Below are 27,330 nucleotides of genomic sequence, written 5' to 3'. Positions count from 1 at the left end.
CGGCCCAGGGGGGCCGCGGCCCCCCCGCCATGTCCGCTCGGGTTTCTCTCTCCCACAGTGCCCTCTGCAGCTCGATCCCTGGCCCTGCCAGCACGAACTCAAACTTGGGGGGGGGAGGATGATAAAATATAAGGAGTCCAGAGGGGTCCTTCCAGTCAGCACGGACTGGTCAGAGCAGACCCACGGCCATTTCCCGGGACAGCGGTGCCTCACAGGCCTGGCCGCCTCAGCACCAATGCAGGGTCCTTGCGTGCATCTGACAGGAATCTTGCATTTTTCTCATAAAAAGATGCCAACTTCAGGCGGCGTGAAGTCATACTAAAGACGATCAACCAGTATCTGCAAGCATGTCCCCAGCTGGACACGTTCTGGCCCGGTGCCAATGCACCATGGTGTGGTCCCAGCGGGACAGGCGCCCCCTGAGCAGCTAGCTGGGCCGGGGGGCAGAGGCACAGACACGCCTGCCCGCCCCGACTGTATTTTGGTACATAGCTGCTTCAAAGAAATAGATTAGCATACTGCTGTAGTATTCAGTGATGTATTTACTGCTGCAAAGCTCCAGATGCTCTGTAAGCCACAATAATACAGTTAAGTGGAAAATGACTCATTTAAAACCATAATGACTATCATAGCCTGACTCCACTGACAACAAACCACCACAATGCCACAAGATGGCTGACAGGAGCCGAGGGGGTACTGAGGTGCTCCTGCCCTCCCCGGGGCACACCCGTGCAAGCCGCCATCTCCTCAGTGCCACCCCACCACCGCTCACCCACCTCACGGCTCCGCTCTGTGACAACCGCCCTCAACAACCGCCTTACTGGCAGGTAAGCAGAGCCAGGCACCCGGATTTCGGCTGTGGGGAGGGAGGGCCACCCCGTTCAAAGCAGAGTGGAGGTAGTCCAGGGCAGCAGTCCTGAGGGCTCACCCCACATTGCCCTGGGAGCAGGGCGTGAGCGGGGCTGCCACCCTTTCCCAAGGGATGGGGTCCTGGTCAGACACCAGCCATGCTGTGCCCATGGGGATGTTATCAACACATGTTCTTGAAATAGTCAATAGTAATTAGTATTGAGAGGCCATGGGTACGTTCTCACAGCTGAGAAGGAGTCTATCCTTGAATCCATCAAGGATAAATCAGAGAAATGAATCCTAATCAAAGAAAGCAAGTATTGTTATCATTCTTGAAGAGAAACATCCTGGAGCAGATGGACATACAGGCCTTGAAAACGCTACTAATCTACATGTTTTGCCAACTTGGCAGAAAAGCGAAAATTCTGAGTGTCCTAAGCTGAACTATCTTCATGATAATACTAAAAATCACACCCATAGGTCAAGGAGACCCTAGCCCCGGGGAAGACCTTTTCCGTGAGCATGCGTAGTAGCTATAACTCAATTGTGTAATCACATGTAAATTACTAATCAATCAAATACAAACAGGAGGTACTAATATGATAATGATGTTGTAAAATGTGTATATAAATCGCACAGAGAGTCCTGTTTGGTGTGCTTGATTTGTGGGAAACCACCGAGCACCCAGCCTTGCTCAGCTCTGAAGTATATAATCAGCGTCTCATCCTGGCACGTGAGAGTGGCTATTGCACACCGGGTAACGAATCCGGTATTTCGGACAGCGGGGACAGACCAGTTTCCAGGTGCTTGCTGTGGCTTGTCGGGGGGCCAGGCGCATGCGGGGCCTGGCCTGCTTGTGGGAAGGGAGATGAAGGCTCCACGTCAGCCCTCCGCCTGCCCCAAAAGCATCTGGGGCCATGTGGGGCTGAGCTTTGCTGCCCGCTCCTCAGGCCCTGCTCAAGGCAGGCAGCCCCTCGTGAGAGTCAGGAGAGCTTTTACAGCATGAGAGAAACGTGGCAAAGATGACTAGCGTAGGAAAGGAAAAACCAAAGCCAAGTTTGCTGGTATGAAGCGGACAGCTCTAACAATTTTACATAAACCATTTTAATTTATGTCCTTAGAAAATTTGGCATTAATTTTTTCCCCATCTCCAAATGAAGTAATTCTCTTGCTTTGTCCTTGGCTAATCCTTTCAAAAGCCAGGTAATGGAAAAAGACGGATATCCTCAATAAAGGCTGAGGCTTTGTGAAGCCGACATACACTGTCATCTCGTACCTACTATTTGCTATAGAGAAGCATCTTTTATTCCCTTAACATAAGCAATGTGCTTTGTTGCTAGACTGTAGCACCATACAATTTAAGCCCAACTCTCCAAAATATGATTGCTTTTATCTACCTGAATGCTCTGGGTATGGACCACTTCTAGTCCCTCTTATTAAATGCAATAAAGCAAGGTCACTCCTTAGTCAACCTGATCACTGCCTGCCACAGCACCGTTGAGATTACTGTCATTTATGCAGGGGAAAAGGAGGGCTCCTCACAGATCAGACTCTCATAAAAATAATTTACAGCTACATTCACCTTGCACGAAACAGCATAGCCATCCTGTCAGCCTACACATATTTCAGTCTCTCTTTAACTACCCTCTTGTGGTATCTCTGAAGAATGACAGCCTTTTCAAACAGGCTAAAATAAATCCAGCTCTGCTTGGTCGTCCTAGTATTAACAGAGACAAAACTTTCCTTTTGGAGGGCAAGTAGCTGGTGGTTGTTTTAGAGGTTTGGGTTTTTTATCAAATGAGCTCCAAATGCATTGTTTGCCCCAAATACACTGAGGCCCTTCAAAAATAGGGACCACTGAAAATCTCAGGAAGTTTATACTTGCATTTTTAGTCATCTTTAAAAGAAGAAGAAGAAAAAAAAAAAGATTAGTCTCCAAGCTTTTGATGCTAATGCAATCTCTGCTGCATCAACCCCCCCTCCCCCTCGATTCCACAGAAACTAGTTTAGGGCTTTGAAGATGCAAAGCAGAAGATGCATTTCATCAACACACAGTAATATTGTATATTTGATAGGTAAAGTCTCTATTTAATCAATTGATTAAGTTCTCACTTATTTTCTTGTCTTGAAACAAAGATGATTATACTGGGGGTGGATGGCTAGGTTCCTTGCACTAAATGCAAATTTTTCAGTAGAGAAACGTATCATAAATCCAACCAAGAAAAATGCTACACTCTGAGTTTCAATACTGAGCAATAGTGACAATTAAACAAGCCACACTAGTTGGTAAAATACAGCATATCTGCCCTCAATAACCAGAATGACCACAGGCTTTATCAACTTGGGTCAATACTTGAGGTACTTGAATTATCAATAAATAAGTAAACCCATTCTTTCAAGAAGATAATTTTAGCAAATTTAGGACCCCACAAGTTGTTAACATGGGTTAGGGTTAAAAGTGCTTTCTGAAAACAAAACAGCAACGCAGAAATTCCTCATCTCTTACTACCACTGACTCTGCAATTTACCTGATTCAGGTTTTTTTTTGTTCTCGTGGTGACTAAGACAGCAACCTAGTTCCCTGGGTGACTCTCCTGGGATGACTCAGGGAGTTGGTGGCTGGTATTGCACTGGTGACTCTGAGTTTTGTGTTTCCAGCTGCACTTTTCCCAATTAGAAAATGAGGATAATGGCATAGTGAAGTCTGTATTACCAGACCAGCCGAGGAAACATCAAATGCAATGATCTACAGGAGAGGCCTCAGCAGAAAGCAGCAAAAAGGCCGTGTGAGAGTATAGGGGGCCATCATGATTTTATACTTTGCTCCTTGCTGTATAGAGCTTTCTGCCTGTGATATTGTGCCTGACGTTCTGTGGGTGCATTTTGATGTATATAAATACACGTGTTTCTATATGCAGACAAACAGCACCCAAATGAGGAGGGGGATATTCTTTATGACCAGGAAATGTCTTTGGGCTAAAATTACTTTAGTTGTGAGATAGCTGTGGAAAAAGAAAGGTGTGTGTCCCCCCAACCACACAGCTGACAGAAAGGGACCATGCTGGAAACTCTGCCAACTCCACAATAAGCACTTGGAAGCATTGCCAGCTGGGAACTTCCACCTTGCCCACGGCCACAAGCAGTCCAAGCTCCTCCAGATGGAGACATGGCGCAGGGAGAACAGAGTCTGCCCTCACCTGCAGCTTTGCTTCCTCTTTACTAGCAAAAATCTGGAGCCTTTTATAGCGGTTACCACGGCTAATTCACTGAGGCCTTCAATTTTGAGTCTGGCCTCTAGTGCTATCAAAGTTTTTTTTGTATTACAGCAGCACTGAGAAATGCTCACTCGCCCCAGCCAGGGCACCAAGCACAGTGCAATCACGTAGTAAGAGATGGGCTGTGTCCCAAAGACCTTCACATAAAGAATGGCTAGGACTGGTATTTTACAGTGCAAAGGAAGGAAGATCTGAAGAGACTGTAGAATCAACAAGGCAGTCCCACCACTCATTTGTATGTACTTCTCTGAACCAGCTAAGCTAGAGGCTAGTCTCCATCTGGAGTTAAGGAAGAGTCACCTTCAAAAGGCAATTCAGACCATTTAAGTTGGGATTCTGCTCCAAATCGCCTTCTGAAGCTATGGATGCCTCCAAAGATGGCAGCTGGAGTCCAAAGAAGCAAGCTGGTTTATCCAGGTGAGACTTAACCAGGTCACCGTAGGAGTATCAAAACCCTGTATAATTTGAATCTTTGGTCATTGATTGAACCACAGCTCGCTATTCTTTCTTGCCAGAAGCAAAAGCAGTAAGCCAAGTAGCTCCTCTGTAAATGGAACATAACCAATGGTCTGTTACCTTGTTCCAGTGCCCCAGGTGGCTTTCAGCAGAGGTGACCTGCATGTGTGAAGCAGTAGTTAGAGTTCAAATTATCAAGAATCATGCTAAAAAATTTACTTAACAAGGCACAGCCACAGCAAATGAAAATACTTTCAATAAAATCCTCCCCAACCTCCATTTGCCTATCTTCCAGTCCAGCAAGGACTACAAATTTTCATGAGCTCATACAGGCAAAGGTAAAAAAGAACAAAAATTTAGTGTCTATGGCTCTTGGAAACATTTGTTTGCAGTGCTTATTGCTGCCTATAATAGATTTAGCAGTCATAAGCCATGAAAGAGAGCACGGCTGGCAAAAAGGCAAGAGAGTATCAGTAAGGTAGAAATAGCAGAAAACTAGGTTACACCTAGGTATTTAGTAAGGAAAGACAAAAAAAAAAAGATAATACAGAAGATTAAAAAAAAAAAAGGGACAAAGCACAGCATAAAATGAACATTGTATCAAGGAACAAATGTTATGACTGCTTTCAAAGAATCACTTCCTATACACTGCTTTAGTTGGCATCTCCACTGGTGATGGGAAGCTGTTAAGTAGAAAACTAGTTGGCGTGTGGGAAGGTGGGAGCTTCAAAGCATAAAGCAAAGGTCCTGGGTGTCGTAAGCTCAGGGTTTTCTATGATCCGAATCTCTTATACCCTACAGAGTAACACCATTATGACTCCTTTCATTCCTACTGGTGATATTTGGCACAGTCTTTAAACAAACTTCAATTCTTAAATACTAGTGATTCAAAAATAGAGGATTTAAGACAAATATCTTGAATGGAAGACCCTGCAAAAAAAGATTCTCTGCACCTGCAAGCTAATTTCCCTATATCAAACTTTGGAAAAGCAATGAGTGCCTCTGAAGAAGTATAAAAGCATTAAAAATCTCGTTTCAACTCTTACTGGACCTTTCAGGCATATTCCTCTGAGCATCACCACTCTTTTAAGAAGACCTGACACCCAGATCTTCAAAGGCGTATGGCCACTGAAATTGTATTGAATTCAAAGGGAGTGAAATGCCTCAATTCTTTCTGGGACTCTGGGAGTGAGGGTTCATTGGCTTCACTGGGAATTAAGGACCATCAGCAGGAGTGTGCTCAGCACCTGGGAGGACAAGGATCACGGTCTGTACAATCAGATACCACATTTCTTCCCCATGAGGCACTGACAAAGCTGTTAGCACTCCTATTACAACGCTTTGAGATGAGCCTGGAAGATGATGCTCTCGTTAGACCCTCCCTCACGGGACTCTCACACTGGATCTGTGCAAGCTTGCTCCAATAGTTTTCATCCTTCTACAGCCATCTACAACTGGTTTCCTTCAGAAGCCTGCAAGTTGTTTAATGATGTGCATCCAGAAGATCGAGATATGGGTTCCTTGCAGAAAAAAGAAAAAAACCCTCTTTTTGCAGACTATGCTACTACTGTATATTCTGCACAGTTTACACAAAACTTGATTTAAAAAAAGACACAGGGCTATTCTTTTCTCTTAGTTACGTGGTTGAAGTTCAGGGAAATTTCACTTCCATCAGATTTACATGGGAGTAAGAGTAGAATTTAGACAGCAGTGCTACACGGCTGAAGAGAGAAATAAACTTGAATATACAGCTGCATATATTTAATTGCTTACCAAAACCAACTGGCAATTTTTGAGGGAGAAGAAAGGTTTCCTCAGTCTTGCTCAAAAAACCAAATTTCAGTGTCAAAAGTTACCTCTGCCGAAGTAACTTGGATAAAGGTTTTGAAATGTTTGCAACAAGCTTGTAATAAAAAAAATCCCTGAAATAAAAACCCCTCCTGGACATCAGGTATCCTGAGGAGCTTTTGTTTTGGTTTTTTTTTTCCCCCAAAAAAGGATACCATGAAAGCTGTACGACGAAGAGCTTAACAATTCACAAGAAATTGAACATAGTTATGTACAAATTGTTCATAGTAACCGATAGCCCTATTCTTAGCTGATAAAAACTGGTCAAATGCCATTGGCTTGTGTGGAACCACACAAATTCACAAAAGAACCTGCATACAGCCACGTACTTAAGTATGGGACTATCTTGAAAGACCAACTGGTCACTTAACTAAAAGCTAATGTAAGTAGGGTGTTACAATATTTTAAAGAATCTGGACAAGCTAAGGATTTGGTCTCCTTTTTGTTCCTTTTTTCCTGATTACTATAATAATTTTAATTAGATGGCTTATAAAAGCTTGCCATTTCCTTTTTATTTTCAAAAGCTATTTCTTCTGAACAAAAACCCACTCCTGGGAAAAAGTATTTCTTCCCCATAGCAATGATGGGGTACTCCACACAAAGAAGCACCTAGCAGTTTAGTTCACATTTTTTAATAACATGGCACAATTTACATTACACAAGTCTTCGCTGATGAGGAAACATGCTGAAGATTGAGAGCCGCTTCACTTTTCTTTTCACATAGGATCTAGAAAGGACTTTATTACATACAGGATAAACAGCAAAAAGGTTTGTATATAACAATCTCTTTACAATACTGAAAGCTACCACTACGGTTCCAGTGTACATATTCTTCAGGGTTGGGGTTTTTTTGTATTTTTCCTTTTGTTCTTAAAAAAAAAAAAACCACTGCACAACATCTGGAGTTCACAAAATCTGAAGCTCACAACTAAACCTTCAGTTGACTACTAAAATAGATCTCTGATCATTAGAAACAACTGTCTGTAGTTAACTTTTTTCTTTTTTTTTTTTTTTTTGCCAAAACAGGATAACAACTTCAGATAGCACTTTAATACACTAGAAGACCAATGGAACTAATTTTATTTCATACATATATTTTACAGTCCAGTAGACAAGATATTGAATTCTCTCTGATAAAGTCATATTCTCTCCAAATATTTAGACAAGAAACTTAACACATTATAAAAAAGTGTGTTATGAAAAGACAGATTTCAGAAGATTGATGCATATTTTTAAAAAGGACCATGTTCTCCATGTTATTTCACGTCTTCTATGATTAGGGAACAACAAGGCTGACCTGTTAACTATTCACAGACTTTATTACCAACCAAAATACAATAAATTGCATTATGAAATCTGCATTGGAGTTCATTAATTAAACTACTAATCCACAGTGAAAACATGTCCATCATTTAGAAAAGTATTAGCTTTCTTGTAGGATTTGTTTCAATGTAGCTAAAAATCACTTAACAAAAAAAAGAAAAAAAAAGTGTGTGTACAGAGAAAAATGACACACTGGCAATAAAAATAAAACCAGACATGAATGGCTATAAGCAGATGTTCTCCCAAAAAATAAATTTGACATGTTAAGTGACGGAAGTTCTGGAAAATATCCAGCATTTGATTATAACTGTTTAACCAGATTAATGCGACTAAAACCCAATCTGTCATGACTACAGTATCAGTGATTACAGATCGCTAACCCTGACGCGTTCTAAGGAATACATGAGCTACAGTAACATCAGCATCTTGATGCAGGGGTTCAGATAGAAAAACTACACTTCTACTGGGCTGTTTCTTCATCAAAACAAGCAAGAGAAATAGGTTGCTATTATAGATGAGCTTGTTCAGGGAAAATATGACTTTAGTTATGTTGTGTGTTGAAAAGGCTCCTTTGAGTTATAAAGGCTTTTGTGAAAAGCCTTAAAATTCATTGCATAGTTGAAGGGGTTTAGCTGTCTATAACAATATATGTAACACAGCATAAGCAGACTGTGTTGATCAATATTAAGTTTGCAAATAGCACAGTTTAAGAAGTATTAATGTATTATGTTACTTAATTTTATCTATTTACATTTGTACAAAGTAAAGCTTTCATCTTACCCTTTTTGCATATATGAACCATTAACCCATGAAGCAATCTTTTTACATAAATATCTACAATTGTCTTCACTTCTGGTCTGAAAGAGCTTTGTATGGTGGACATTGGTGGTGGTTTGTTTCTAGTCAAATCATTCAGATTAATGTCTTGTTCTTCAGTTCAAATTTTGAAATTTTTAAACTAGAAATAAAATAGAGTAGGAGACACGAGGAACATATGGACTTGGCTAAAAGATCTGGAAAATTTCAACATATAATATACAAAAAAACCATTTCAAAATCTTTGCACTCAGGTCTATACATATTGTACAGTGGGTCACATCCCCAGTCTGTATCAATGACTAGTAAGAAGGTCTTTATATTATGTTCATTTACAACGTTCTGTCCCTCTTTCTCTGGTTTTTATTTATTCTCACTCTGCTTATCGAGCTTCAATGTCCTTGAGGGTGTGAGAAGGAGGCCTCTCTCTCATCTCTGTTGACAGAGGAGTAGTCCTTCTGGGAGACCCAGGCCGAGGTCCCAGAGTAGAAATAAGAGGCGGAGGGGCACTGAGAGCTGCTGTGGGGGGAGTTTTATTGAGGATGCCATTTTGGTGTCCCGTCGGGGGACTGACTCGGGGGTAGTGCATGCTAGGAAGTCCTGGCGTGATTAGGCTTGGGTGAGGCAGGTGCCCATCCAAGGCCGCAGGGTGAACTGAGTGCAGGCGTGCATGTTCATAGTCCTCTCTGAGCATGTGCAACCGCTCCCTGTCATCCAAGTGGTTGCCCCTCTCATGCTCACGTCGAGGGTCGACAGAGAGAGGGTGGTGGTGATGGTGGTGGTGATTGTAGTCGTGAGGTTCCCGATCCCTGAATGACCTGTCTGCTTCATATAATCTTGGCGTAGAAAGACGATGAAGGGGGTCATTTCTTAGCAAAAAGTCTCTGCCCAGGGGGTCTCTCCGATGAATATCGAGCTCTCTGTAAGGATCTCTTAAGGGATCTCTCATTGGATCCCAGTGGAAAGAAGGATAGGGGAAACGTTCTCCACCAGGAATTGGGCTAATTCCCATAAAAGGGGTCATCATGCGAGTCCTGTCCAGGCCACTGATGCTGTTCATGTGATGTATACCAGTTACACCTACAGTCATGGGCATAGACACTAGAGGACTTGGATGGACGTTAGATGTGGATATAGGTGGTGGCTGATCAGATGACCTATGAGTCTGAGGTCCCTCAGGTTGAACATCATGGTCTTCCTTTCGCTCCTCCTTCACTTTGACTTCATTGCTTTTCTTCGGATTATCGTACGCCGGCTCATTCTTCCTCTCGGCCTCACGGTTTGAAGTACTATTAGGCCTGGTGCTCTCCACAACAGGGGGCCTAGCATAGGGTGAAGGAACCCTGGACATTTGCTTAGACTCTTCCACCACTCGGCTTTCATGGCTCAGGCCTTCTTTCTCCGAAACATAGTTGTCCTTCACCTTGTGCTCTTCAACATTAATTTCCTTCCGAGATTCGGAGTGATCCCTCTCTCGTTCTTTGGGTTTCTCTTTTTCTCGAACCTCGGGATTCAGATGGCTCCTGATCTGCTCATTTGAGCTGCGATTATGTCCGAGGGAGTTTACTGGATGGATAGGTGCTGGCGAAGGATGGCTGGAGTGTCTTTTCTCAATGCTCTCCCTAGAAGAAAAAGAAGTGTAAAAATGAAGGCATGAAAAACTCTGCAAAGAAAGCATCTACTCATTCCTTTGCAGAAAGCTAGTAACATGCACCATTAGCACTGTTCCTCCTGCACACCCAGAACACCAGAAGAACATCCCATCTCTAAACTAGGCCTATTCTATTACCTTGACCCAGAAGATTCCCCAAAGCTGCTTTGTGAACGATCTGATCGAGATTTCAAACACTGAAGTCCATAGAAGGCTCCCAAGGGAATCTAGCTCTAGTACAAATATTTCTAAGACAACGGCCTTAATTGTTTGCAAAGAAGAGAAAGAAAAATAGAAACATACTAATTTCATCCAAAAAAGCGAGGCAGTTAAATACAAATTACATGGTTAATAGTATTTTACCTGCTTCTTCTATCAAGAACACATTTGGGAAAATAGATGACATTTTGTTCAAATGAGTTTTTAAAAAATTTCTAGACCTACGTAAGTTACTAATTTCTTATCTCAATTTTCTTCAATCTTCTAGCTTTTCAATTTACTTCTCACAATTCAATTTACTTCTTAAAACTGAGAATAAAAACCTCTCAAGACACCAGTACTGATGGATAATCCACCTCTCTGAACAGGCAGGCACTGAAGAGAAGTGTGCAGTGAACCTCAGCGCAAGTGTTTTAAGAGGTGGCCCATCATGTATAGATTACACGTTGACTCCCCTCAGCAGAGAGCAGTCTACCCTATATGCCCGGCAGTCAGACTAGCTCTCAAATCATCTCTCTGCTCTTCAGATTACCAACCCCTTCCCATTTCTACAGTAGAGCAAGCAGAGCAGGGCCAGGGCCAGTGCATCTCCCTGCCAACTCTAGGAAGTCTCAATATAATGTGAATTCATTCCATCTTTCAAACCTATTTATGTTGCACAAAAGATTAGAGAATTATTGTCTGGCAGTGGACAAAAACTTCAATATGCGAATGGTTTCTGTACCAACTATTTTCTGGAAGCAGTGTTGACCAGGAGTTGTTATGGGCAACACTAAGTGAAAAAGCTTTCCTATTTAAAATGAATCAGATTCGTAAGGTAAATCTAATTCCTCAGTTCCAATGATTTTAACCTTTCACTAACTTCAATTGATCTTTGAGTTGGAGTCTCTCCATAAAGACAGCTCCAGATACTCTGTGTCGGACACATGCTGTTTGCTGAGCATGGAAACTCTGTTCCACGTGGGGTGATGGACAATGTGCTGTTAAAGGCAAAAGTGAGGGATAAGCAGTGAGGTCCTCTGAAGTCCCAAACCAGCTCCGGTGTACATGGTTTCTCTTTGGATGCTGCAGTCTCTGCTTAGCCAGCTGTAACCTGAACATGGTCGGATGAGGACAGCAGGTTGAAACTGGACAAGATGAGGAATGCTGGCTGGCTGAACGGCAACTCGGAGGGTGACTCTGAAGTGCACACTTGCTCCCTCACCTGTACAATTTCTGCTACCTGCTTTTTTGCTGAGCTGAACTGCGTAAGATTTCTACCTGTAGGTACTTTCCGACAGTGAAACTGCAGCAACTGCAGAAAAAATATCTTTGAAACGGAAACTCTCATTATTGTAACGCCACCAGACGCACCTTTTGCTGCGTCTAGACCGAACTGTTGAAACTGTTGTTTTATGGGCCATGTTTGAGAGACCTCAGAGAGTGCAGAATGTGACCGTTAGAAAACCGTTATAAATCAGTTGGAGCATTTGAAACCAGAACTGCCCAGTCTGCACTGACTACCAATTAACTCCTTGGTATCAGGTTCTGCTTTGATTGACTGTGCCCTAAACAGTCTGGAAATTGTGCCCTGGCTCTAATTTCCCTCCTCTTGCTTTCCACCAAAAGTTGAGGCATTTGATTTAACAGCTTCCAGATTTGGACACAGTGACACCAAGCCAAGGCACTCCAATGAGGGCTTCTCAATGTGAAGACTCGATTCTTTTACTTTGCTGGGGAAGCAGTGGCGTGTGGACCCCACGATACCTAGTCTTTTATTTATTTTGCTCATGGGACTACTTTAGAGGGCACCCTTAATTGTTAATTCACTAGGACAGCTCATTGAGTCCTTTTGCTAATATTTAATAAATTTCTTATGTAATTGATGTATTTTAAATTATGCATAAAATTCAGAGAAAATAACAGGCATTTTCTGTAACTAAAGAAAAATATATGTGCAACCAAAATAACATATTCCTTTGCTAATTTCATCCTGTTCAATTACAGTGATGGTATTATCTCAAGAGGCTATTGATTACACAGCTCACTTAAGTGAACTACATGTAGTTCAGTGGTCAGAGAGGGGATAATTTTTTATCCGCAGATCTGTCAAGGGCTCCTTAGGTTAATAATACAGGAACAGCTCTAAGCCTCTGTCTCCACAAAGAAACTTAAGATCATGTTCTCAACTCAACTTATTACTAAGTAAGGTATGTTTTGAGGCTGTATGCTACACCAAAAGATACTGAGTATCTTGTGCTGAGTACCTTGCCTCATTTTTGTTGATAAAAAGATTAATAGATTGTGTGTGTGGTTTTTTTTTAATGCTTTACGATTACATACACTTAAAATGTCATTATTGGAATGGAATTGCTCAGTGACATCTTTTAAACAAAATACCACTGAGAAGGAACAAATCTTATTTCTCACAATAGCTATCTTTACTGATTTTTGTTTTCTAACAGTGGGCTGGAGGAATGGAGTCCTTACAACAAAAAAAACTTCTACAACTGCAAACGTTGTTCCAGGAGAAAGTGGGCACCGTATCAGGCCATTGCACTCCCCAGCCAGCTCTGCACCAAGGAAAGGTTCACAAACTGTAGTTTCATATTATCGAAGCTATCCTGAAGGATTTACCTCATCTCAGTCTAGCTGCAGGGGCTGCAGTACACCGGCCACACAGCCTTTGCAAGAAGAGTGCCCAGTGATTCATTGCACCCCGCTCTAACCCCTGTCTTAGATGGGGAAGAGCCAAGCTAAGAGATACTTCTGAGGTACCTTCCCACTGACAACAGAAAAATAGGTAAGAGAGATTGGGACCTCAACTAGAAAGTAGGGCTAAATCCTCACCCCGCTGGGTGCCACTAAAGAGAAAAGAATAGGTACGAGAGGCTCACAGACTACTCCAGGCATTATCTACATAGGGAGCACGTCTCCAGGAGGGGTTCTCAGCATCTTCTCATACAGGCAACAGTGTGAGCATGCTGCAAAGTAGAACTCTTCAAAACCACACGGAGGCACAGCAACGCTAGGTCGGTGAAAACGTCATTGTACTGAACTGGTAGCCATAATTGTGCAGAAGTATGAAGTATGAATGACGCTTACTTTTAAGGTCTCAAATTATTGAAAATAAATATGTTCTGAGCTATGATATGGAGTTCGGCAATGCCAAAGCAGCTTGCAAGGAATGTATTTCTGAAAGGGATTTTCTTCAGCAGGTGTATTTCTGAAAGGGATTTTCTTGAGCAGGAACACTTCATAAGAAAACAACAAAACAGCAACTGAAATAATCACATATTTCTAAAGACTACCCGTATCATTAGTAACTAAAATGCTTTGCCATTCAAGCCAGTAAAGTTACTCACATGCTTAAGCATTTTGCAGGACAGAATCCCCAATTTGTAACTGCAATTTATTCTGAAGCATTAACACCAGACATGAAAATAATGAAGCTATGCTACCAAACAGAAAATATTCCAAATGGAAAATGTAGGTGAAAAGATCTGTAGTTTGACTTGCTCTTCACAGTTTTCAATAACATAGAAAAGCTCTTACATGTATTTTTAGAATATCTAATGTGTTAGCATAACTTCTTTTAGAAAAGGCTACTAATGCGTATATTTGGGTTAGTGACAGAGAAGTCAGAAAAGCACATCTCCTAAATATTCTTTTATGTTAAAAAATTAGAAACAAATAGCCATTATGTAGTAAAGTAATGTGCAAACTTAACAGGACAGCCATTAAGCCACAACTGAAAAAGCTGAAATCAGCCTCTCTACATTTTTCAAGGAAGGCATGACACTTGCTGAATGGCAAATTCTTATAATTTGGTACTTAAATGTTAAGAGGAATTGTTACTGAGTTAACTGTATAATGGGAACAGTCCTGACAAAAAAATATATGACCAGGTTTTACTTTTCATTAACCCTTCCCAGCCTGGACATGTTAGCATGCTAGTTCGTGGAAAACACTGAATAAAAACTGTGCTTGAAGGTGTGCAACCGCAGTGCATGCGTGTGTGGCTTTTTCTGACGGGAATTAAGGTTGATTCAATGAACTGCATGCACTGAAACTTACTGTGGTATTGGAACATGACACACACAGTGCATTTTATAGTGCTATAATTTTACAACTTTATCAGTGGTCCCTCTGGTCAGTCCATTTTTTAGGAGGGAGGTAGGGTTATTTGTTTTGCAGTCAAGGTCCAATTAGAAAAGTTATTTAAGTATTCAAAGGTGCAGATGTGTGTCTGATGGACTTTATAATCCTTTTCCCACCCTGTCAGGCACCTATCTACACATCACGTCTTCAAGAGACCTATGAAAACGTGACCCACAAGGTGTGGGTTTGATTCTGTTCTCACTTGATGCTGCCTGAACTCTGCTCCAGCAAAGCTCCTTCTGACGAAGCACGGTACAAGTGAGAAGAGAAACAGATGCAGTAGGAAACACCTGAGTTAGAAACCTGCATCCTCCGTAGTGCCTCGCGCCGTAGGCAGCCATGGTGTCAGCTCTCCAGGTGTCCCTCTACTGAAGCTCTGGTTTAACTATGTGCCAGGCTGGGAAGGGTTAAAAGCGGAACAGAGCCCCAAGCTTTGAACTAGACAATTCTTGGAAGTGTTCTTTCGTACCTTTCTTTGTCATCTTTACTAACAGATGAGTCTCGTTTATCTACATCTCTATCTCTGTCATGAGCTGCAGCAGATGAACTGCGCTCCAGCTCTCCTGGCTTCAGCCAGGGCGGAGGGGTCGGGAACGAAGGAGGAGTTCGGTGCAGTCGGTTCCAGGGCTCGTGAGGGTTGCTAAAGCTCTGCATACTGGGGCCATCCTTGTGGCCGAACATTGAGTTGGGTGCTGAAATGGTGAAGTGGAAAACAAAAAGGTTTAAGAAAAAGGTATGCTCTAGTGAAGGTACTTACCAAAAAAACTTTTACAGCACTCAGAGTTAAAATGAATACATATTATTGGGAGCTGGAAAAGGAAAGGAAATTAACAGAGATTCATTAGAGGGTCTCATTCCTAAAAATGGGCAGGCATCTGACAGCTGTTTTAATTGGAAAGGGAAATGCTGTGGATAAAATTGACAAGGGATGAGGTAGTAAGATAAAAGTGACAATGATCCGTATTCCAAATATTTTGGAGACATCAGGAAATGACCATTATACGGACTATAAATAATGGACCTTGTTGCATTTAATCCTGAACCAAAGTAAAATAATATGTGACTGAAATCATGCCAGATTTGAAGTATGGAGGAAGAGAGTGTTTTTTAAAAGGATGATCTTTTGTGACTGGCCAAATCTAGAGCAATGTTGATGATCCTGGACAAATAAATGCACGTTAGTGATCTTTTCCAGGCACGTGTCCTGGATTACTGGTGAGAAAGGAAAGAAAAATGTTCCCATCCACAGCTAAAGATGCTGCACACATTAACTGTTTTTGAACATGCAACAAAACCACGAGAAATTTAATAAACTCCTTAGGTTCATAGGTTGTATGGGTTTTTTTCTTATTTTTTTTTTAATGAACATTGTAATGGTGACATTTAGCACTATGTTGAACCCACACTAATAAGTAACTAATAGAAAATAATTTACTGATGACTAAAAAATCCTGTTATTTAGAAGAAAAAGGTCACTTTTCAAATTCCCATCTCTTAGTGATATGTGATCTAAGCAACTGATAAAAAAGACAGCAAGTAGTCACCATCACTCAATATCCTGAATTACACAGCAAACAAGAATTCATAAACAAAGAGGTTACTCACTAACTGTCGGGTTCCCGAGTCCCCCGAAGGCATTACTACCCACTGCGGTGAGACCGCTGAAGGAAGCCGGTCGATTGAAAGGCTCTGCAAACCAAAGGAAACAGCTGAAGCTCACTGGCGTGTTGGTAATTATGACAGAGCAGTAGCCTGTTACCCAACTGCATTACGTCTGCACGAAAGCTCAGTCCGTGCCCGTCAGTAGCTGAACATCACTCTCCCACAACACAGCAGTGAGTGTGAGGGGGCGAGACATAGAAAAACATTTATATTTTTTTTTCAGTGACAGTATGCATGGGGTCATCTTAGTAGAAAAACGTCCTCTTCAAAGAAAAACAAGATGTTAAAATATACATGGTATTTAGGCCTGTACTTCTGCAGAAGTACCTACTCCATTTAAAACCTGCAAACATCTCCATTTTTATTTCCTTTTATTCCCCTTCCAATTCAGGTCTGTGGTCTCTCTCAGGGAACGTTCCTGGCTAGCAAGACTATTATTAACTCTGGCAACTGTGCTCCGAAACACCTTCAGGCCACGTCTCCTAAACCCTAGCCAGGATATAAATAAAATGTCCTATTATACTGATATGTCATGCTGACCTGAACATTTTGTAATACTCTTGATATTTATTGCTAATACTATACAAAAAACTAGCATGGACTGAAAACTATTGGAATAATTTATTTTAGTAGTTAATGCATATAGGTATAGCTAAGTCATACGAAGCAAATTCTCTTCTCCCTTTATTTTGGAGAAGTATTTTGATGAAACTACCAGCCCAGAGAAAAGGAAGACCAAACCTACCATTTTCTATAGGCAGCTAAGTGCAGAATGATAAACCTACATTGTGAGTCTGCTGGATCAATTTGGGCACCCTCCCAAATCCTTCCCCATGCTAAATAAAATGCCCATTTAAAGTCTTGATCTGCAATGCTCCCGTAGGCAGCAGACCACCTTAAGTTAGACCACCAATAAGTTAGAAGGGAAATAAGAACATTTGGTAACCTGGGTGGTTCCGAGATGTCTATTCACTAGTTTTCACTAATAGACACATTTAAGGCCAGATCACAAGATTTTAAGGATATATTTCCCACTCACTTCAATGGAAAAGCAGACACCTAATGTGATTTAGGAAAAGAAACACCTCTATGAACCAAAGCCTTAACCTTAAGGCAATTTTTTGGATTGGTTATGACTACAGTGAAACCTAACCAGCCCTGTCGCTGAGCCCTTCTAACGGCCAGACTGTTTTCCTAAGTGTTTCAAAATGTGCTGTCGGTGATACTATTTTGTATATTTGGAACTGCTACTGGGGTAATGGCTAAAAAGCGCAATTTGTAAAGGTTAAGTAGGCAGGACACTCCAAGAGTCTCCACGTGGGCAACGTTTAACAGTCTTGGTGGTCAGTGCATGTTACTTCTGAGTTGTATTCACTCTTAGTAGCAGAGAGCACTTACCTAAGTGAGCAGCTGGGTTGAGAAAGTTGCTGTGGTGAGGTGGTGGGCCAAAAGGGGTGCCGGCTGGGTGACCCCCACCTGCCAAAACAAAGCAAAAGGGGTGAATTCCTAGCAAAAGCTGAGAAAGGGACTCGCTCTGCTCTGGGCTTGACTACCATTTCTTAAATGGCAGCTCACGCGAGCGGAGATTGCTGTACGCTGAGCGGGGCTCTCAGGTCAGGATCCTGCACAAACAGCAGCTGCTTTTCTAAATGGAAGTTCCCAGTTACAGAGTATAAGGGGCGGCGGGGCTGTGTGCCTAATGTTTCAGTGTGGAAAAAAAGAGCATGTAGAATAGTGTTATTTCCAACCTGTCATCTCCATGATGCGTCGGACACCGCTGTGTGAAGAAATGTTCCTCCATTTACTACCTGTATGGCATTTCCAGCAGGTTGGGCTTTTTTAAAAGCATATAGAATAATTTAAAAATATTTATCAAATGGGCTAATAGCCCCTGGCATGTCTTGCAAAGAGTTCATAAGCCAAAGCATATGGGAAATTTCCTTTTAACATGTCAATGATTACCATTTTAATGAGCACGCCACAAGAAGATTTCACTTCTCAGTACTCACTGGCTGTGGAGAAGAGAGTCGAGGGCCGGGCCAGGTCATGGGGGTGGTGGATGGCTCCAAAAAGGCTGGGGCCTGGTGGCCTGCTCAGAAACTCAGGTTTGAGGCCAAAGTCCAGCTTGTGCGGATCAGACTGCATCTGTTTCTGAAATGTAAAAACAGGATTTGGAATAGACCGTCCTAAAAGACAGAAGTAAAAGACGCTTGCAGCATGATGCGGGCATAGCAATTTATTCATACGGACGTTTTAACAAGTATATTAGTTTTTGGGACCCCGAGCACAGGTGCACAGCTATTTTCCTGGAAGGGGGATCTAAGGCGGAGAGAGAAAATCTCAGGCTCCCAATGCACATTTCCTGCCAATTTCAGCGGTGTTTTCACATATCTCATGTCCATCCCGCTGAAGCAAAGCATGTCAGCACAGACCTGGCTTTAAGAACAAACATAAAAATCTTTGAAGAGGCCTCAGACACTTGCTTCGCTGCAAGAACAGGTCTGTCTTAAAATAATAAAACACAAAGCCGAAGAGAAGCGTTCGTTGGAGCTGATCCCAGGTGGGCAGGCACCTTAAAAGCTGGGTGAAAGCTGTAAGAGGCAGAGCTGCCAGCTGACCCTCCTCCCACCGCAGGAATCCCTCGCTAGACCGGGAGGGCAGAGACAACTCAACGGACACCAGAACCCTTAATTACAAATGCGAAGCCGCAATCTAGAAACGCTTGATGCAGTGTATCTGTCAGTGCCTCTCAGACTGCAACTGAGCAAGCTGGGGGCTAAAATGCATCAATTACAGAGGAAGCGTATTTGAGTCTAGAGAACTGAAGTCCCATTTTGACTGCTTGCGCTCCAAATTCAAAGCACTGTATGTCGCTGTCTTTGTTTATATGGTATTAGAATGAGCAGGCTTTCTTTTTTAAGACAAATTTGCTGAGCTAGCTGTATTGTAAATGATAAATGGATGAAGGACTGGCTCTTCTTTGTGCCATGTACTCATTTTAGTGGTCCCTACTTTCACAGTTTTACAGAATGAAGAGGAAAACCAAATTCCCAATTACCTGTGCTGCCAGAACTCCCTGAACGCAGATTGCTGATTAATTGTGCAGGTCAGCTGAAAGGATTTACAAATGTGTAACACTGAACCAGCAGATCTTAACAGTAATTCTGGAGCATGTTACGCTTTATAAATCAGTATTTAATACTGTGCCAGCTCCGAGTACAGACTATTACAATGATATAAATATGCATATTATAAAGTTATGACCAAGTTAATGTGCATGCCGAGTAGCTGTTTTTCAAGTGCTAGTAACATCTCTATGTAGCTATGAGAACAACAATAACCAAAAAACCAACAAAAAAAGCAAAGAAAAAGGCTTTATCAATATTTTGAGATAATGGCCTGCAAGAATATTGAAATTGAAAAGATGGCCAAGTTAAGGTCATATCTTCTACGGAAGTAACACGGTTATGCTTTAATAATTAAAAAAAGTTCAGAAAATACAAATGCCTCAGTTGAAGCCTGTGTGCCAGATTTTTATGCTGTGAATTCTTTTCATTCTTCTTTTTAACAACCAAGTTATAAACCTCTGACAGGCATTACTCAGAACAACTAAAGCTGGCTGAAACTTTAATCGCAGCCATATGAATGGTGCTATTCTAAATAATGAAAAAATCCCCTGTCTGAAGAGGAACAGGAATAGCATGGATGCGTTAAAAGATTTTTTAATGTGCTGGTTTACCTTAAAATAGTACCAAAGCAAATGGGTCAGCTGTATTTTATCCCCAGTTGGTGTTCAGGAGAGCACCCCTCTTGATAACAATCCTTACGAATGTATTTCAAGTCCAGCCAATGTGTAACACCTTAACTCGGGGCCCACTAAAATCAATGTAAATGTCTGCACTAATTTCATGGCGTGTTAGATCGGGCCATAAGGCCTTTCCTAAAAGAGAGGGGGCCAATTATGGAGCATAAATTCTCTCTTGAGCCCAGGCCAGCAATGCACTGGTCAGTCTAAGAAGGAGTGTAAAGATTGCTTAGTGCCCAGAGCTGGTGTGCAACCCTGGCTTCGTCTGAGGAATTCCCCGGGTGTGCAGACGGGTCACGCAGGTCTGAACTGTGTCTGGCTGCGGAGCTACAGGCAGGCAAACAGCATCCACAGCTGCACGCAATTTTTCCCAGGGTCAGGAAGGTTGTGCTTTATAGTTTCCTATCTTGCCCGCTTCTTCAGGGTTTGCTGTTGCCCTCTGCAAGCAATTACTAGCGGGCCAGGTAGTTATCAATTCTTCCATACTTCGCAAGCAGTCTGGTGGCACCGCATGCAAACCTGAAATGTCTGAGTAAATATTTTTTATTCCCTGCTCTAAGGTCAGGCAGCATCTTCAGCTTGTGCAGAAGAAAAGGCACCTTCGCAACCTTGGGCTAGAAGGAGAAATCATTCTGCAGGAGCCTTCAGCCAGAGATTTCACACTTCATGGTCGCGTGCAGAGGGGAGGACTTTGTTCCCCTGTGGGAGTCTGACAGCCCATGGTGACAAAAACCAACTTGCCTCACTGACTGCAGACCATACCTAATTTTTTGACGGAACTGAGATAGTGAAATACATTTCTCAATTATTCTTGAAATTATCATCATGCACAGCCTTAGAAAGTCAAGTAACATCCTTTCCTGTACTTCTGGGATTTATTCCTGTTTTTTAACATGCAAGATAGAAAAGTATTAGGTAAAAGAAATGGCTGCATGAAAATGGCATTTACTATGAGTTATAAATATACCAGTATGACCTCTCTCTGAATATCAAATCAAGGAAGATTCGAAGGACATAGATAGCATGGGAATAATAATTTCATTTCAAGAAAATACCTTTCAATAAAATAAAAAAAAGGACATATAACTCTCTAGGTCTATAATCTTGTCTTTTTTGATAATGGGAAGATGAATGAAGATCACTAGCAGGGGAAACATAAGGAAGCAGAGAAGAGAGATATGTCTACCGCAGCAAATTAACCTGTCAACCTTGTTTAAAAGGGTTATTTTTAAACTGTATTAGCTGCAGGTTTTAGTAGCTGTGCAACATCTTCATATTCTTATAGCACTACCTTACACAATTCAATTGCATACAGAGACTGCTAAGTGCTAGGGACGCCTTGTTAATTGTACTTTCTAACACAAGCTGCAGTACAAGTATGAACAGAACAGAACACCAACCTTTCCCGATTTACTGAAAAACTTCAGGAGCAACACAGAACTTTTCAGTGACAAGTACAGTGCAAATATTATAAAGGGAAAGAAACCTTCTTCGCAGAGTCCACGTGCAATGAAAATACAGTTAAAGTAAGACTGGAAATACCCTAACTATTAAATGAACAAATGATTTGTTTTTCTCTGACATCTGTTTCAGGACAGCCGAAACCGGTCGCGGCCCTTACCCCTGAAGTCTCAAAGCATGTGTAACAAAGAGAAGATTTCCACCCCTTTATTGGTGCAATGAGACAGTGTCTGGATAACGTCACTTCATCTGAGGGGCTGTGTCTGCCTGACCAGCCCGGGCACGTAGAGGTGCCAACCTCCAGCTATGAGATGGGTTGTGAAAGAGACTGGTGGGAGTCTGTGCAACCACACTGGATGAAGCATCTTAGGGGCAGGAGAAATCTTCCTGTGCCCTCTTCTGTCCATGGACATTAATAAGACAAAGGGATACACGTGCCCAGCCTCCAGACTTAAAAAAAATTGATCTTGATATGTTTGTGTCCTCAGCCATAAAAAAAGCAATGTTGTAGCTCACAGGTACACCCATTTAGCTCTTCCTAGCTACAAACTGGTTGTTACCACCTAAGATCTGGTGTCCTTGCTCCGCGGCATCACAGATCTTACTTCGAGACTCTACCTTCACATTTTTAATTCCGATATGCCACGACTACAAAACGGAAGGTTACGCTATAATGCTACATACGGTTACTTTAACAAGGCATTAGCCATGGCACAGAACTGCTAACAGCGAGAGGCAAACGCTTCCTCTCACAGGGATGCACTGTGCAATTCATCTGAAATTCAGGTGTGCCCAAAAGACTGACCTTGACTTTCTGTTGGTGATGGTATATCTGCCAGGCGATGTGAACATGCATAGCGCACCACTTTCCAGGTTTCTGGAAAAAACAAAGGGATGCAACATGAATTAGTAACTTTCAAAACCTGTGATGCTTTATTCTAGTTCTAGCAACTCCTGCCAACCCTTAGCCCGGTCTCTTTTGGTCTAGGGGATGCACAACACCAAGACAACTGAAAGCAGAGGGTTCCCCCTTCAGTGCCTTCACTCTCCGTCCTCTTGGGAAACCAGAAACACAAAGAATTTGTCCCTTGCTAGGAAGTTTATCTGGATATTCAGGAATGCTCCTGGTCACTCTCCTTTCCGAATAAACCCATGCTCGGGTTTCACGCGCTCTTGCAATCTTCTGATGCCACTGGCTGAGAATGCAGCCTGTGCTGCTGAAACCAATGAAACTGTCTCCTGGTTAGCGCCTGCCCTGCACAGCTGGATTGCTTCACAACTGGACACTGAGTTCATTTCTGAAAGTGCAGCTATCGTAAGACTAGCCTTTCCATCAAAAGATGAAAATGAAAGCACTTTAAAAGATCACTCTGGTTTTCAAAATGAACCTGACTCCCTCATACAATTGCTGGTCTGTACCTCCAAAACTTTAGCTTATAAATATACTGAAAAAAATCAGAAGTCGGTCAATTCACCCTTTTTGGGAAGTCTCTTTGCATCTTCCCTGTCACCATGCTTTTAAGTCATGGGGAGGAGAGAGGGAGCAAAGAACCAGAGTGGTATTTGGGTTTTCTTGTTGACTTTGTACTCCATTTGCAGGACATCTGGAAGTCTTGTCTGAAAAGACTCATTCGGGATATACTTTCTCCAGTTTTGTTGTTTAGGGGTCTGTAGTTCACTACACAACTAATGACTCCTGTAGATTTGAAAAGAATCACAGGAATTCAAGAAGCTTCTCAAGCTACTGGTAACCTAAATATTTCACAAACAGCAGCATATGCTCTGCCTTCTATTTTTAGGTGTATATCAACCAACAATTAAAACCACAAAAAATTAAAACCCATCTCACACACATAGTCCCCTAAACTCAAGCCTTCTGCTTGTTCACAGCCGCTGGCTGTGCTAGTGATTTAATACGCTCACTTGGTTTGTTTGATGAAAATCGAGACCTTTTTGAACACATTGAAAATTTAACAAAAAACCCCCTTTTGGATCACTGAAAGACTGGATCTTTTGATCCTTACGTCTAAAATATTTTGTGCGTTTGAAGTGGATTGTCTGTCTATACTTGACAGTGAGACACTTGGGTAGGAAGCACCATATTGAACAACACTGAAAACACACAGTAAATAAAAAGCAAAATCCTTCCATCTGCAGTGAAACGAGAGGGGATCACTGCCAGGGTAGGTCTCTAGGATTTGGCTCAGGAAACCCTGTAAAGCAGTGTGATAGACGGATTATCAGTATTTAACCTCTAACATTCACGCAAGGGACTTGCATGAGAAGAACAAAAAACTTCCAACTTTGAAACTGTGTATTTTCCTCGAGTGACCACAAGATGCATGCAAAGGACTGACCACGCCGCTCAGCAAACACGGTGTAAATACCCAAGACGAAACATGGCATTGCTTTATAATTAGTCTGCTGCTTTAACCCGGTGGGGACTGAGACGAGCTTGACAAACTGTATCACAAGAAGATTTCTTACCCTCAACATGGGCCTGAACGGATCTGTCAACTGTGAAGAAGAAATGACAGCTTGGTTACATGCCTGTCACTCAAACAATTGCTCTAATTAACAAATTTGTATTGCTTCATTAAGAGACAAAATTAAAATGTTATAATTTTACTTTCAAATGAAGCCCTTTCGGATAATAATTAGTCCTTAGCCTCCGTATTCGAGCCGGTCTCCCATCCCCCATGGCTGTTGTACCTAAGTGTTGACAAGCAACTCAACAAGCCTCACACAGAGCGCTCTGTCCTCTGGCATCATCATTAATTTGTTGATTTAATGCTACAAAAATGGCTGGTTAACTACTCTGAAGAAAAACACAGATCTATCCTTTGGGCAAATTCTGTTCTCATCTTTCAAAGCTGCTCAGCTCGCGAGAAGACTGGATCGTGGACAGGGCCCCTTTTCACAGCTCGATCCAACAAACTGGGTTGGAACAAGCTGGAATGGCAGTTCAGATGTGCCCCCGCAAACCAGGGACTGTGTCCATTCAGAGGCTACGGCATGAGGCCCTTGACTTGTCCGTTCAAGTAGCCGTTGCTGCCTGCCTGCTCGACTGATGTGTTCTGTCACAAATGGGCTTTGCCTTAAATATTTTTCACGCTGCAACTGATGTTGGTAAACAGGGGCTGTATAAAAAAACCAATTTTCACATTATTATTGCATGTGGCCTGTGGGTTTTTGGTAGATTATTTTCTCTTTCTCCTTTTTTGCTCACAATTCGTCAATTAATGCTGGAAAAAAAAAATAATTTATTGGGTATTTCTCATTTATTTGGGATTTTCTTTTTTGAAATGCAATACTAAAGGAGATTTATAGGTGTAAGAGGTACTTTGCAGACGCAGTGATGGCACAATACATCATCTTGAAATAATCGAAACTACACTACAAGTTAAAAGGGAGCATAAAGCTAAATGACTTAATACCAGGAGGCTCTAGTTGTCTTTTCAATTAGATAGAATAAACAGAAATGAAAAACTGTGATTCCTTTTGGTATAAAGCTCAATTGCAGCCCCAATTCAGAGCAAACCAAAGTACTGGAACTTGGCATAACCCAAAGAAAATAGCTCTGCTGTAGTTAAAAGTTTAGCCATACCACAACGTGGATTTTTAAGGAGATCTTCCCATTGCTTTTGTCAGAGAGTTCTGCTAAAAACATGACTGCATGTTCCTCATTGCAAACAATGTGCATTAATTCAAACATGCAAACAACCCACGGGCATTCGCAAGGAGCAGAAAAAGGCTGAGACACAGTGCTGAGACAATAAATGCTGTTCACATACGCTAGAACTCAAAAATCCAGAGGCGCCAAGTGATCAATAAAGTGCATCCGTATTTCACTGGTGCAATCAATGATACAGTAACCAAGGGAATAACTGTCATTACCCACATTAAAAACAATTACAGAGTATAAACATAAATCTTGAAGAGGTTTTTACATTTCTACGTTGAATTGGACTCTTCTGCCTTTACCTCCGGGCTTGCGGGGATGCCTGCTGACAGCACGGACAGAGCTCTGCCACTGCAGAGTTATCTATTTGCTTTCTCTAACGGTTAACAGAAGTAAGGATCAGGATTTAAACTGTTCTCACACAACTCCTCTAGTACTCATTGGCTTAAACAGTTCAGACTGAGCTTTAGTTTTAGGATGTTAATTTGGACATAAGGAACACGGTAGCTCTAGCATTCAAGGTTTTCAGGAGGAAGAGCTTTACTTGTGAAAAAGGTAACATTTTCTACAAACCCGTGGATCTTTCTGTAGAAGGGTATGTGGGACAGTTCCAGGTCTGGCTGCAACATCAATAGGATTGGAAGTCTAGAAATAGCAGGAAAGAAAGCATCGATGAGTAACACAATGCATAAAAGCAACAGAAAGCGAAAAATAGTACTTCTTCACCATTAACATTGCCTAGGCAATGAAGACAATCTTTTTAAAGAGGAAAGGATGACCATTACAATCCACTTAGTAATATATGTATTATCATCTCGATTTTCAAACTTTTGCTGTCCACCAATTTCCCATTACTTTACTCCAAAACACGTGAGGGAACAGTGACTGTTTACACTGGAAAATCGTTCCACTATCGAAAAACTGATCAGCAACATACTTCTGATATGGCATCTACAGGAGCATTTGGAGGACCAAGCTTGTGCTGTGCTGCTTATCAGTAACGCACTGGAAACTGGAACTGGCTAAAACTGCTAACCTGACTGTCAACGCACAAAGCATCAGTAGTCTCTTTAGTCGCTGCACAAGGATCTGAACTTCATCCACAACGAACTGTTACCATAGGGGTATCAGGAAAAAGCAACATCCACTTGAAAAAAATTAAAGCTTTTCCCATGATTTGAATGTAAATATTCATCTAATATAACAGAATGCAGCTCTGTGGAAAAAAAAAAAAACCACACCAAAAAACCAAAGAAACCCCTACATTTAGACAGAGCTTCTTCCTACATTAAAATGAAGAAAAAAAGAAATCAGCTACAGTATAACTAACAATTAAGTAACAGAGTTGTTAACAGTCTGATTACCATACATATGAAGAATTCCACTAATGAACTGCAATTTACATATTCAGTCATTACAGTGGATGGGCCAATTTAAGAAAGAAGGTGTCTTCTCTGCAGAAATTTTAGTCCTGATTTCAGTCTTTAGTTGCAAAGACTACAGACTGCAGAATATGATTTCCTCCCACTTACAAATCAAGAGTGACTTCATGAAAACAAAAGAAAAAAACCCAGAATTCATCACATTTACCTATCCTAGCTATCACAACTGAGGGGAGAACTAAATCAGTGTATTGCACCGTGGTGGAGCTGTGGGATAATTATGGAAGCGAATAAACAATAGCGATCATGATTTCTTAAAATCTTGATTATTACATGACCTTATATTAATGCGTGCTTAGAACTAATTATATTGCTTCTAAAGTTAACTACGCCATTATATATAATTTTTTTCCACGGATGGAGATATATCTGAAGCTAATGAGAAATAACTTCTCTTTGTCATAAATTTGGAAAAAGCCAATTGTCCTCCGTGGAATTAGGCTGTAACTCAAATCTCAATTACTCCCGACTCTGAACCATGTTCCATACCTAAACGCACACCTAACCTGGCTCACACCGGTGTATTTGAATAGTAATAGATATACAAATAATTCCTTTCTTACCTTGGGTTGAAATGCTCCTTGTAGCGAGCCGAATGGGCCCGTTGGGGGAATCATGGGAGGAATACCTGATACAGCTGGAGGATAGGAGTGAAACAGCTGTAACAAAAAGACAGAAGACCATAAATATAAGCGCACGTC

General features: G+C 41.7%; 1 protein-coding gene across 1 annotated transcript in view; it reads right to left on the bottom strand.

The window, feature by feature from the left end:
• Positions 1–7,732: 7,732 nt before the first annotated feature.
• Positions 7,733–27,330, bottom strand: part of AUTS2 (autism susceptibility candidate 2) — a gene marked incomplete at its 5' end in the record, with an annotated part of 27,526 nt that continues 7,928 nt past the window's right edge. Inside the window, 9 exons of the mRNA XM_009888867.1 lie at positions 7,733–10,189; positions 15,047–15,269; positions 16,183–16,266; positions 17,638–17,715; positions 18,249–18,390; positions 22,311–22,382; positions 23,993–24,022; positions 25,761–25,832; positions 27,193–27,288. Coding sequence (XP_009887169.1) covers positions 8,950–10,189; positions 15,047–15,269; positions 16,183–16,266; positions 17,638–17,715; positions 18,249–18,390; positions 22,311–22,382; positions 23,993–24,022; positions 25,761–25,832; positions 27,193–27,288 — 2,037 coding nt within the window. The remainder of the gene's footprint in view (positions 10,190–15,046; positions 15,270–16,182; positions 16,267–17,637; positions 17,716–18,248; positions 18,391–22,310; positions 22,383–23,992; positions 24,023–25,760; positions 25,833–27,192; positions 27,289–27,330) is intronic.

The sequence above is a fragment of the Charadrius vociferus genome, unplaced genomic scaffold (assembly GCF_000708025.1).
Source record: "Charadrius vociferus isolate BGI_N301 unplaced genomic scaffold, ASM70802v2 scaffold636, whole genome shotgun sequence".
NCBI classification, from domain to species: domain Eukaryota; kingdom Metazoa; phylum Chordata; class Aves; order Charadriiformes; family Charadriidae; genus Charadrius; species Charadrius vociferus.
Note: the sequence above shows the minus strand (reverse complement) of the source record. Positions and strands in the feature narration are given on the sequence as shown.